The 13,150-nt window shown below is 29.6% G+C and overlaps 1 protein-coding gene across 6 annotated transcripts; it reads left to right on the top strand.

Moving 5' to 3' along the window:
• The first annotated feature begins 3,922 nt into the window (after nucleotides 1–3,922).
• Nucleotides 3,923–12,529, top strand: LOC136270766 (uncharacterized). 6 transcript variants are annotated; one of them, XM_066069418.1, is made up of 11 exons: nucleotides 3,945–4,097; nucleotides 4,720–4,771; nucleotides 4,894–4,985; nucleotides 5,836–6,018; nucleotides 6,451–6,585; nucleotides 6,793–6,924; nucleotides 8,922–9,053; nucleotides 9,266–9,304; nucleotides 9,662–9,779; nucleotides 9,868–9,961; nucleotides 10,718–12,529. In XM_066069418.1, the coding sequence occupies exons 1-11, from the start codon at nucleotides 4,070–4,072 to the stop codon at nucleotides 10,925–10,927; spliced, it is 1,215 nt and encodes a 404-aa protein (XP_065925490.1). In that variant the 5' UTR covers nucleotides 3,945–4,069; the 3' UTR covers nucleotides 10,928–12,529. The 6 variants fall into 6 exon arrangements, with proteins under 6 accessions (XP_065925489.1, XP_065925491.1, XP_065925488.1 ...); XM_066069417.1 differs by lacking the exon at nucleotides 4,720–4,771 and having other exon boundaries at nucleotides 3,923–4,097; nucleotides 6,454–6,585; XM_066069416.1 differs by lacking the exon at nucleotides 4,720–4,771 and having other exon boundaries at nucleotides 3,925–4,097.
• The last annotated feature ends 621 nt before the right edge of the window (nucleotides 12,530–13,150 follow it).

The following is a 13,150-nucleotide window of genomic DNA, read 5'->3' as shown; positions in this document are numbered from 1 at the left end:
GAACGAATTTTTTTCTTTCAAAAATGAAAACTAAAGTAGGAGAAGTATATACGCTAAATACGTTTCAAAATGTCAAATGTTTAAAATGTATTTCAGACACTTAAATAAGTAATCCCTTTGGATCACAGAGAATATATAATTTTGGTTAAGTTGGATGTGGTTCAACGATATAGATTTGTTTAAAAGAATTGGGGGTTTTAATTGTAAATCGATCTTGCCATATGTAAAGCGCAGGTTTTACTAAGGTCTACCTATTTTCCTATTTTAATGCTTTTTGAGTTATCATAGGAGTACGAAGTTAAGGATCATAGAAGAGCTTAATAGATACAATCCATACAATGGTAAATAATCTTGACTTCTAATATCATTAAAATTTGTCCTGTTAATTTACTACTTTGTAAACACATATAAAAAGGATATTTGCATAATAGGATCATTATTTTGATGCTAAATTGGTAAGAACAATATTTTATATCAAGATTTACAAATCTATTACTTTCACATTATGATTCACATACCACAATTGAAATTTTTTTAATATATACGGATCAACCGTTTTAAGAATTTCACAAACATTTCAATACTGTCCGAGAATGAAATTAGAAGTGGTATTGGCAATAGTCCTGATGGCTGTTAACCAAATCTACTCCCATCACTGAGTCATCCAAGCAAGATTTCTAATCTACAAAACAATGTAACAGCTTAAGTGTTTATTGAAAACATAAAAAGCATATCTGGGGTGGTTAATACTGAATACTTGTGGTCATCGCAGAAAATACGCATACGGGTTTCATGGGTTCTGTAACTGATTTTCGGGAAGATTGGTATTGTCAGACGCCAAATGAGTTCTAATATAAAAGCATGTAACTGTTCATATATATTCCAACTAAATTCAAAATTTTGTAAATACGTTTCGAAAGTTGCACAGACAGAAGAAATAAGAAGATTCCTTGCTTTAGTATTGCCTTTACCTATCGTACTCATAGCAAAAAAGCCCAAGGGAGCTTAAAATATTTGAAATGTGGTAGTTGAATTATATCCTTTAGAGTAAGTATCATTTATTTCAAGTATTTGATAAACAATAAAATAAAATCATTTATCTGAAAGGAAAATATTTTTTTCGGAGATTTATTTTGTTCGTTTAGGATTTCGGTTTTTATCTCATTTAAAATGAGTACTATGGGTTTATTGCAATTAAAATGGTCATTAATCTAATTAATTAGATCTGGATCGTATCATTATTGGGACAAAAAATGTAATAGTATTGCAGTGTAAATATCATACCAATACTTTGACATTTAGAAAACAATGTTTATATGTTTTGTATGCCGCTGTTCATAACAAATGGTAATATGACGGGATTATATGAATTAAATCTATACTACTATATTAAAATAATAGACTCGAATTTTTTGTCTTTAATACCGAAAAATCGGAAGAATACTGTCTTTTGTTTTATATATTTTAAACATAATTGGTACTTGAAGATTACCAATTTGTTTTTATTTTTTCTCAGTTAAGCTTCGCTAATTAATAATCAACGAAAATTCCTAAAAAATTCCCGGAAATCACTTGGATTTTTTGGATTTTACAATCTTGCGCTTGCGCAATACATTCACGCTAACGGGATCTTTAGTTTACGTTTCCACAATATTACATCTGCATGAATAAACTCAGAAATGATAATACATATACGGGTAAATTTTCATTGGACTTTTGCTATATATTCTGTTCATATATATTAATGATTTCTTATGAGAGAAAGTATAAAATAACAAATATACATTTCAAGTACATGTAAGTACTTAATTACTTTTGTCTTCGTGATTACAAAAAATATTTGATTACATGCGAAAAAGTTACACTATATTTGTTAGAGTGAAGATAGAATATGTTTTATCGTAAAAATGAATAATGTCCTACGGACCCAGTTTTACAAAGAAAATACGTGTACGTTGGTGAAAAGGTGTTGAATTCTTCCATTCTGTGGATTAAATTTTTTAGATAAAAGGTATTTGCAGTCTGAAAAAGGTTTGTTGTGATGAATTTGACTGTTATTTTCAAGGCAACTTCATTAACTTTCTCCATAATCGTTCCGGAGCGATTCTGCAATTTTCTGCTACATTACGGGTATAACGGAGGCATTCTAACTGTGGGGAGTACCTTTCCCGAGACACAGTTAGATTTACCAAACTAAGGAAAGTGAAGTGAAATTAATACCATTATTGTAGGCTTATAGCTTTGTTATGCAAATTTCAATAATAAACTGTGTCGATGTACCTATTCGTAAGTGTCCGATATGCAATGTCAACCCGTGCACGCACGGGTCAAAGTCTAGTCAAATATACATAAATTTGAAGTTTATATACAGTACACTTATATAGGCATTACATGTATGTTAAATAATGTTGAATATTACATGTACATCAATGTAGTACGAGTTCAGTTTATTTATATCCGTTTTAATTCAGATACACAATGATTTAATAGAACGTCGTCGTAAAAGTGTTTTGTTTGTTTTCAATTTCTATCATAAAGGTCCTTCAAAATGCCTGAAAAGATAATAAATACTTTAAAACGTGCGAATTAAAAGCCACCACACCTGAAGATTTAAAAATAGGTGCTTAAAATTTCTTTGTTATGCGTAACTCCACCTCAACCACAGAACCTAAATGACTGCTTCAGGGCGTTTAAAATTTTAAACAACCTGAGATGCAGTTGAAATTGTCACAAATGAAATAAATTGATTTTAAAATAATGTCACATCTCCTCCTTCTGGTGCATGTTACATGTATTCACGTATTCATATATTTGTCGTTTTCGTTAATCAAGGATGAAGATATATGTAGTTTGTTGTTTCTTACAGCACTGAAAGGTGCTTGTATTCAGAGATGTCTTTCCATTTACAGACATGAACTTGAAATATTGGCATAATGTTTGTAGCGATTACAGCTCTAAACAAATATTCATGTACAAAAAAAATACATCAAGCGATGTTTTGAAATTTAGTTTAAATTTAATGAAACTCATAGTTCGATGTTTACATATGTTTTCATTGACAACTCAAATTTCAAAAAACATTTAAACCACTATTTTTATTGTTGTATTAAGGAAGGAATGTGTCACAGGGGCAGATAAACAGAAGCTGTGATCTCGCGAGATTTATATGTAACGCGGAAAACGTTTCCGATTACTGTAACACATTCTTAAGCAAGTACTTGCAAAACAATCCATCTCACATATCAGGCCGAGCTTTGTCAAGGTGAATACGCTTAGTTTGTTGAAGCATTAAATGTTGGCTCAGACATCCCCTATTTCATTGCTGTATTAACAAGTCATTGATACAACCCCTTTAAAAGAGGGTTCGTTTTTCACAACGATGACATCCTATATGAATATTTTTGACGGACGAGACATGGTTACAGTGGATAGTTTGAAAATATGTATAAATAAAATGCATAATTTTGATTCCCCTATATTATTTTCTATTAACACAAGTAAGAGTCTTCTAGGGGTTTTTGATATATCAATGACATAAATGAGCTATTAAAGTGATAGCATAGTAAGGATTAACCATGAAATTTGAATTTTGCGGACAAAAGTGAAAAACACAAGTTTATACTCAGGAATGGTTATCTATTAATAAAGTAAATCTTTTTTTTTTAATTTTTCATTGCTTTACATTGTATATAATTTCACATATTGGCAAATAAAGATCATGATGGTACAGTGAATGTACGGTATCTTATTACCTTTACTTTTTTAGATAATACTGTATGGGTAAAAGAGTCCCAAAATTTTACTGTCTAAATTTTCATCTTCTAAATCAGGCTTTCACGGAAAAACGTCGTATTAAGTTTTCACACGCGTGCACAATCTTACACATACACACGCCTTTATGCATTGAACGGATATGATACATAAAACCTCGGTTGTAACAACTTTTTCCAGCGTAAAGACGTAATTTTTCATAAACCTCATAACCCTCGTAATATGCACAATACCATTTTGGGGTTTAAATGCGTAAGACGACAGGACCGGGAAGTAAAGAACAGGAATATATCAAAACATGGCGATTGTGTTTTTGTACACGTTTTGTAAGTACATTACATACATTTATTCTAGAAATAAAGACTCATTCTTGTAGTGTTGTAAGGTGATTAAGAAACATCTCTTTTATTTATATTTTCATAATTTTCATCAATTGTTCAGTTAAATATTAAATAATTGACATTATTATATTATTTTTATCGTGTTTAATTATGCAAATCCTGCTTGCGCCAAAAATACGTCATTTGTGTCACTGATTAAATGAATTTGACTATTTTATTACAAATTTGAATAGTACTGTTATCACAGACAAAGACACTGGAAAATATAATGTTTGTCTTCAATATCTGTTATGTTCGTTTTTGTTTTGAACATTCCTTTTTTCTCTTTTTTTTTGATATAAAACAAATTCCATATATGTATATATGTTTAAGAAAGAATCCTCTGTGATCTCATGACTCGAATACGTTGAAAACAAATTCAATAAAAGTCATTGTTCCTTCTGCTTCTCTCTGTACTTTTTTCTCTTTACGTTAACTTTTTCGTTTCTGATTCGATGATTTGTTATTGGCTTATTATTGATACTTTGATACTTATTATTGATACTATCGTGTTTTATCCGTGAATGACTTACCCAATTTAAATCATTTTTAAATCATTTTTTTCCAGATTTAATTTTGAATGTGCTATACGAATCAGCAGCTATTTATGACATTGACAGGTGAAAAAAAATTGGTTAACGACTTAAAATTGTCAAATAAAATCCTTCGCAAACAGATTACATGAAATCCTTTAAAAAAGATCACATTCTAGAATAAATGATTACTCTTTTCTTTCTTCCAGTAAACTTTGTTTAGAGACAGCTGTTGCATTTATGTATGACAAACATAAATGTCATTTCGATATTAAATATGCACAGGAAAATTTAGAACATGGTAAGTGTTCGAGAATTTAATTCTTTTAATACAGATACAATTTCTGGTAAATATACGACTAATACTATCAAATCGTCTTAAATAGACTTCTTTACGATATTATTGAATTATATATGTTACGTTATATATATTACGTCTTGAAATGTAAACTTAATATGGGCCGAGGGTAAGAAAAGGTGACGACAAGCCTTACCTTCTTCATGTTTTCGACCCTAAATTTATGGCTTAAATTTCAAGACAGTTATTATGTATTTTGTTTATCTTGCAACATACTTTTACATTTACGCATCAAATAAGCTATTTTCGACAATATTTGCTGTATATCAAGTTGATATGTATATGCAGTTGAAACCATTATTATACCATTAAGAAAGATGACGTTATTGTGCATTTGAATGTTGGATAAATACACGAGGCTATATTAGAGTTTTGACCAAAAATCTTTGGTTTAATATGTTTTCGTTCAATACAAGGGGTAGGTGCAGGATAAATAACGATGTTTCTATAAACCTTTATGAGCTCATGAATTAACCATAAAAGACAACATGGCATATGCAGCTTGTTTTTGTTTACTATTAATTAATCATGTATTACTTAATATAATTGATTTTACCCTTTCAGAATTAATTAATGTTAATTTGTACCACAATTATGGGAGAGATCTTAAAAAAGCATAGATTCAAGAAAAAATAAGAGGGGGTTCGGATGTAAATTGATCAAAAATTGAAAATCTAATCAGTGTAGATATTAAAATATAAGTTCCAAAATCTGATTCAATCTTGTTAGTGTTAGTATCATTTAGAAATATAAAATTACGTTATATCAATGATATCAACTTCTCTTATCACAGAAATTACTACATGTCAAGACAAATGTGATGTTGAAATTAAAGGCGTAAATGACGAAATGAATACCTTGTGGAATGTAGATATAACGTTAGGAAGACACAAATACTATTATTATTCCTGTCCAGACAACAAAGACAATCATAATATGCTGACCATGCTGATTAATTGTCCTAAATGGAATGAAGGCAAGTACTTGTAAGATATCTTATATATTTAAGTGTATCTTGTAAAGATTATTTCGAAAAGGCGGATGCTGATCGATGTCACCCATACAGTATAGTAACTTAGAAGGTTTTACTCTACTTTCTATGATAGGTGCTATTAATCATTACTTTTGATGAATAATGTCTCAGAGATTCAAAGAAAGATGAAAATAAAATGAAAATGAAATGACAAAATCATGAAAAGATTTTGTTGTTATAATCAAAATCTGGCACTGGAATCTGACCCTCTATATCCAGATAACCATTTAGGACAGCGTCAGCATTTGCAGCAGTAGTTCATTTACATCCTTCTAGTTTGATTGATTAATCAAAGGTGCTAAATTCAACAAATAAAAAGATGTTGGTGTTTCTCACTGGAGTGTTTGAAACAAAAAATGCAATTCATTTTATCAGCAGCTGAATACACAGAATGGCAGGATGAATACAGTTGCTGTGGAAATTTTGATCCACAGAATGCCATCATTCAAAGTAGTTGTATAAGTCATTGTTTGCCTGGATATACTATGAGGAATGAAATTTGCTCAAAGAGTGAGTTTTTATTATTGACAAATCTTAATTGAAATAATATATATTGATCTTGTTTTCAGTCTGCTGCTAGTAAATTTTTATACAGTAGTAAACAAACAATATTAGAATACAAAAATTTGAAAAATGATTAAGCTTGAGATATTCTTACATTATGAAAATTCAATATTACAAAATATTACACAGTTGTGTTACCGTTTAACACTTTAGGAAAAGTTCCAGTGGGTGGATGTTGCATGCATGACCAACAATGCCAGGAAAACGAATATTTTGGAGTGTGTAAACAAGGGAGATGTGTGTGTTCACCTGGATATATTTTATATAATCTTGAATGTTATGAAGGTAAGTATAAATGCTTGCAAAGACAAGCATATTGATATGTTTTATATTTTTAATTTCTGAAAGTAGGAATGGTATATATCCATGGGTTTGACGTCTTATTTTCTCTACTCTCACTATAATGTAATAAAGTAGCTTTGTATATGTATTATATGTGATAGTGGGTTGTCTCAAATATAAACAAGTCCACTTTAAGGGTTCTTAATTTATTTGGATACATGGATAGGATTAAACCCTATAATATAATTAATAGATATCAGCATAAAAATATACAATCATATTCAAATACATATTCATGAAATACATTACTGCTCAGAGTTCACTAATCAAACTATTTATAAAGAAGGACAACTCTGATTAAAATGCATCATAATTTCAGTGTCAAGAAGAGTTACTGCCCTTGAACACAATTTACAAAAATATAGAAATATGCTCTACATCTTTATCAATATCAATATTTGATTAAATAAAAACATATACTTTCAATGTAGCTCCTTTGTAGATTACATTATTTCAATATACATTAAATAAATATAAAAATATAACTTTGCAACGATCACCTGTTTATGGAACAAGGTTTCATGCACAATCCTGATTACTCTGACAATGGTACTCTCTAACTACAAGTTTTAAATATGGTAACAATAACTAACCTTTCACATATATTAGAAATGAGATACTATAGCTTAGATATCAAAACTATGAATTACTGGGATAATTTATAAAATACATTCTTTCATAAATAAGGTAGTATAACCTCAAAAAGTAGAATTAGCCAAATGTACCAATAAACAGAAAATATCATTATCATCTATTAAATTATTTATTAAAATTCAAGAATACCAAAAAAATAGAACACTTACTATAACCGACTGCTTCAAATATGTTGATGAAATAAATAAATCAGTTAAATCGTCTCTTGAAGAAATTATGTCTTACTCCTAAGAGTACTAGCCTTGGTCTGTCACAAAGGCTACTCAGTTAGAGCGGGAAAAATTATAAAAACATACTATTGGCTAAGTAAACCACCTGATCCTGTCCACATGTATGTAATTGACCATACAGGTGAAATGACTTAGGGCTATAAAATAATAGAAGCCACTCGAATAGGTAATTAAGTAATGATTACTTGATAGGCGCATAAAAGACAGGGAGTTATAGGGATAGAAGTCTGTTTCTAAATATGTACATGTAAAATATGGAATGTAGGATGATGATGATGATGATGATGATGATGATGATGATGATGATGATGAAATATGAATAATACGCATGAATGTAATTATCATAAAATGCACCCTATTACATATATATTATATTATATTTTTGAATATTGTAATTCGTTTTTGTAGATATACCGTACTCTCATAATCTTGGTATCTCCAAGGGTTCATTTTTATTTTTTATTTGAAAATGAGTTAATTATAAGTCATACCTCATGTACATGTAATGCTTATATATTTGAAATATATATTGCACTCATCGGCAATAAACATTTGAATAGTATTGAGACAATGGACATTGGCTTCAGGATGTTAATCAAAAATCCAATTGATTGTGGGTTTGAATACAGAAAAAATATCAGTTGTCTTAATTAGCTGGTTAATGATTATCCTAGACTTTTACTTGAATACTAATTCCAGGGTGAAGTGAGAACTCTACCAACTACATTCACAGACTAAAAAAAAACATGCTAAATGAAATGAACAAAGCTTGTAACATTAAGATATTGGAAACTTAAATCTAAAAAATATTTTTATGCCTAATACATGATGTAGTCGTTAAGTTTGTTTCAAACAACAATATTGGTGGTTCATTAATGAACATTATTTTTTATCAAAACGTGTGATATATTCTGCATGTTTTTGAAATATATATAAAAAATATATTTTTTAGTATAACTCACAACTCTGCACTTTAAAAATTCTGCACTTTCAAAATCACATTTACATAAGTTGTCAAGATTATTGAATAATAAATCCAGTTTATTGTTTGGATAGGAAACCTTGCTTTGAACCAGTCCTGCTCCTTTAGTGAACAATGTGCAGGATCACCGTACGCTAGTTGTCTTGAAGGATATTGTTCTTGTATGCAAGGATACACTGCTAGGAACTCCACTGATTGTGTTCAAAGTATGTAATGGTAATAAATATAAACAGGATTATCATTATATGATATTATAGTATGAATATTTGGTTTTACTAATAATTTATCGTGTTAAACTTTCATGCGATCTGAACACCTTTGTTCGTAACAAACATCTTACAATATCCTGATGTGCTTAATAAAGTCTACATACATGAACAGACAGTTTAGTACAAACCGTTTGTTGTTTTTCTTTAAGGTCAGAAAATTACCTTTTCAAGTTCTGAACATAATCAAGGTAATTATTTACAACCGTCCAGGATTTATAGAATTATTTCACAACTTCATAGTATTGGTAGTTTTAAATAAAAAAAATTCACAGAGAGTTACATGACTATCATGTTTGTGGTTTAAAAATAAATAAATATCTGAACTCTAATTAAAAAGGATAGACATGGCCTACACGATACCAAACTTTCTTTTATGCTTTTTCATTGTAAAAGAATTTTATCCTGTGGTTACTTATAACATTTGGCTACAAATAAAAGTTCACATTTTCAATGATTGTTCTTACCGTTTTACCTTGACATGCTTCTCTTGCATCCATATTCCATTATGCAAATTGTGTTAACCACATGTACGTGGTACATTCAAGAAACCATTAATGGAACTATATTGGGAGCATTATTTGGTGGACTACTTCTTGGCGTGATTTTAACAACAGTTGTTCTGGGGATTATTTATAGCCGATTCCATACACATGTCAAAAAACGGTCAGTTATCTCAATTAGAATTTTTAATGTTGTTTGTTATGTGTTCTGTATATGATTAATATATTTGAGATTTACTTCCTTTTTGAAGAGAAGAACTCAACGTTACATTCACTGGCAATGATAGTTCTGCAAAAGTTTCTGACCTCAGTGATTTTCAAAACATTCAGGCAAAACACAAAAAGGTAATGATGAAATTCGGTTTGATTATAAATGTCAAAGTTGAAGCAAAATTAGAGCTTTATTTTTCAGAATTCTTATTTGCTGCAAATACGCGTTTTAATAATAAGTTAACTTAAGAGTCAAACCTTCATGATAAATAAATAACAAATTTTATTCTAGAAGAAAAAATATCCTTTTTTTTAAAACGTTATACATTTTTGTACTGAATGACAAATACGTTTTTTGTTCAATTTTTTTAGGGGGGGGGGGTGGTGGTGGTGGTGTTCAATTAAGATCTTTAAATAGTTTTCCTTACTAACATTTACTAACAGAAATGTGTAAATAGGTTTTTTTTTTTTACATGAAAACAGTGTATATAAGGATGTTTGGCGGTAAATTAAAGTCGGCTTCCATATAAAAAGCTTCCATATCAAACCATGTTAAATTAACTTTCCTTTCTTTTTCTAAGTAAATAGGAATTTTGTTCCATTGTTTTTATTCAAAAAACTTATTCTTGTTTGAAGATAAAAAAAAAATATTCTCAATATCCATGACCTCGTGGCTTCCTTATTTTTTATTATACATTTACAATTTAAACAGTAAAAAAATATGCACATTTACATTTGAAATCGTAAAATTATGTAATTATGTATAGCCATAACCTTCATGCCTCGATAAGAAGATTTCGACCAAACAATAAAAAGAATATTGTAATCTGATGAAACAATCTAATAAACCGTATAAATACAAATCTAAACATAAATTTTCATCAATTTTAGTCAGAAGCATCCCCAAATTCCTGCTCGAAAGAAACATCAGTATACGACCAAGCGTCTAAAAAAGGTGGACAGATACAGGATGACGTTTACAACCATTTACACGAGCAAGTAAAGCAGGAAGACGTCAATTACTATGATCATGCATGCGCTGCATCTGTTCGTAATGGAGATATGAGTGACTACAGTCATATCCGTCATGCCACGTCATGAAATGTGGTGACTAAATTTATGAAATCTGAATGGTAGATGAGCACCGGCTTTTATAACAATAAACAATACTAATAACTGTTCAATGTAAATTATCATAGGAATCCTCTTTTTCCTGTAACCATAATATTATATAAAAACAATAAATGTAACTTTTTATTTTGCTTCTTACAAGTACATGTATAGAGGTATTATGTATTTTTTTTCTGCAACGATCCTTACATACAGACCTAATGACACATCAACTTTTTTCAAATGTTTTCATTCAAAATCTATGGAAAAAAATGGTAAAAAATATGCAAAAAATCGTTATTGCCAAATTAGCAGTTTACACAGAAGCAGCAAATCATTTCGGGTATATGAAGGTTACCAAGGTTACTACAACTTATTGGTAATCTAATTCCTTAGGGTTCATGCTCTCGATATAAGTATCCATCGATCTCCAAATAAGCCACACACTGTCAATAATAATATAATAAAATGTAAAAAAGGACAATTTTTTCAAATTTTTTCATTCAAAATCAATAAAAGAATATGTAAAAAAAATATGCAAAAAATCGTTATGGGTCTGAACTTGATTTAAATAGAATAAATCAAGTACATGGCGCTTTCAGACCACAAGGATTATGTTTTTCATAAATTATCTAATCAATCACATCATTGATTACATCAGTAATGGGAGTTATGGATTATTTTAGTTGTAAAATATTATGGGTAAAGAATTAAATATTCATAATTTTATGATTAATTTTATGAACTTATTAATTATTGTTATATAATCATCTATTGTCATTTTCCTGATTATTTCAAACCAAATTTGGTTAACAATAAAGTCACAAAAGTGGCAGAGTGCAACATACCTATGTGTTATGTGATGTTTTACTGTACAAAGATGAAGGGCTCAGGTGGTTCAATTTCGAGCGGATAGAGGTTAATTATTTCATGAGTGAGAAATAATGCTATACGCAGTAATGGTATACTTTGAAAATTATCAATTATGGATAAATGATTTTTAAGATTTCTTAAAATATTTTATGCATATTGATGATTTCTGTTAAGTTCGCGAGAGTTATCTTTCCTGCGGTATTGTCAAAGCTATACAGCATCTTCATATATGGACACAAAATCAACGTCGTCGGAGGTAACCAATGAATTTATTCCGCGGTAAAATCTTGGGAGCGTCATTTTAATAGCGTGGGTTCTCACTTCTTTCAGGACGCCGATAGCTAAGCATTGAAAATTTTCAAAGCGATCTATAAACCACCTCCACCCCTCCACCTTCCTTTTTTATGAACATGTTTATAAAAAAGAAAAATTCTTGTGTATTTTATTTTGTCTTTATTAAGCATGGCGCTTTCAGACCACAAGGATTATGTTTTTCATAAATTATCTAATCAATCACATCATTGATTACATCAGTAATGGGAGTTATGGATTATTTTAGTTGTAAAATATTATGGGTAAAGAATTAAATATTCATAATTTTATGATTAATTTTATGAACTTATTAATTATTGTTATATAATCATCTATTGTCATTTTCCTGATTATTTCAAACCAAATTTGGTTAACAATAAAGTCACAAAAGTGGCAGAGTGCAACATACCTATGTGTTATGTGATGTTTTACTGTACAAAGATGAAGGGCTCAGGTGGTTCAATTTCGAGCGGATAGAGGTTAATTATTTCATGAGTGAGAAATAATGCTATACGCAGTAATGGTATACTTTGAAAATTATCAATTATGGATAAAAAAGAATATGTAAAAAAAATATGCAAAAAATCGTTATTGCCAAATTAGCAGTTTACACAGAAGCAGCAAATCATTCCGGGTATATGAAGATTATTAAAGTTACTACAACTATTGGTAATCTAATTCCTTAAAGTTTATGCTCTTAAAATAAGTATCGATCGAACCCACAGACTGTCAATAATAATATAATTATGTAAAATAGGACACCAAAGAACAATGTGAACGTTGTAAATCATAGTTGTATCTACAAATACTTAAATTGAATGAATAATTTTATAAACCATTCAATAAAAAGTAAACAGGCATCTAGCATCGTTGTTCAAATTGGGAGGGGGCACAATTACCCCAAAAGGTTTAAAGTACGTACATTATTTTACATAATAGATTAGGAAATAACGTTATACAAAACAACCAGGCAGCCAATACAAACGTTCCATTTCATTCCAAATAGTTTTATCTTCTATTTGTTTGTGC

The sequence above is a fragment of the Magallana gigas genome, chromosome 8 (assembly GCF_963853765.1).
Source record: "Magallana gigas chromosome 8, xbMagGiga1.1, whole genome shotgun sequence".
In the NCBI taxonomy this organism is placed as follows: domain Eukaryota; kingdom Metazoa; phylum Mollusca; class Bivalvia; order Ostreida; family Ostreidae; genus Magallana; species Magallana gigas.
This window is presented reverse-complemented; position numbering and strand designations above follow the sequence as displayed.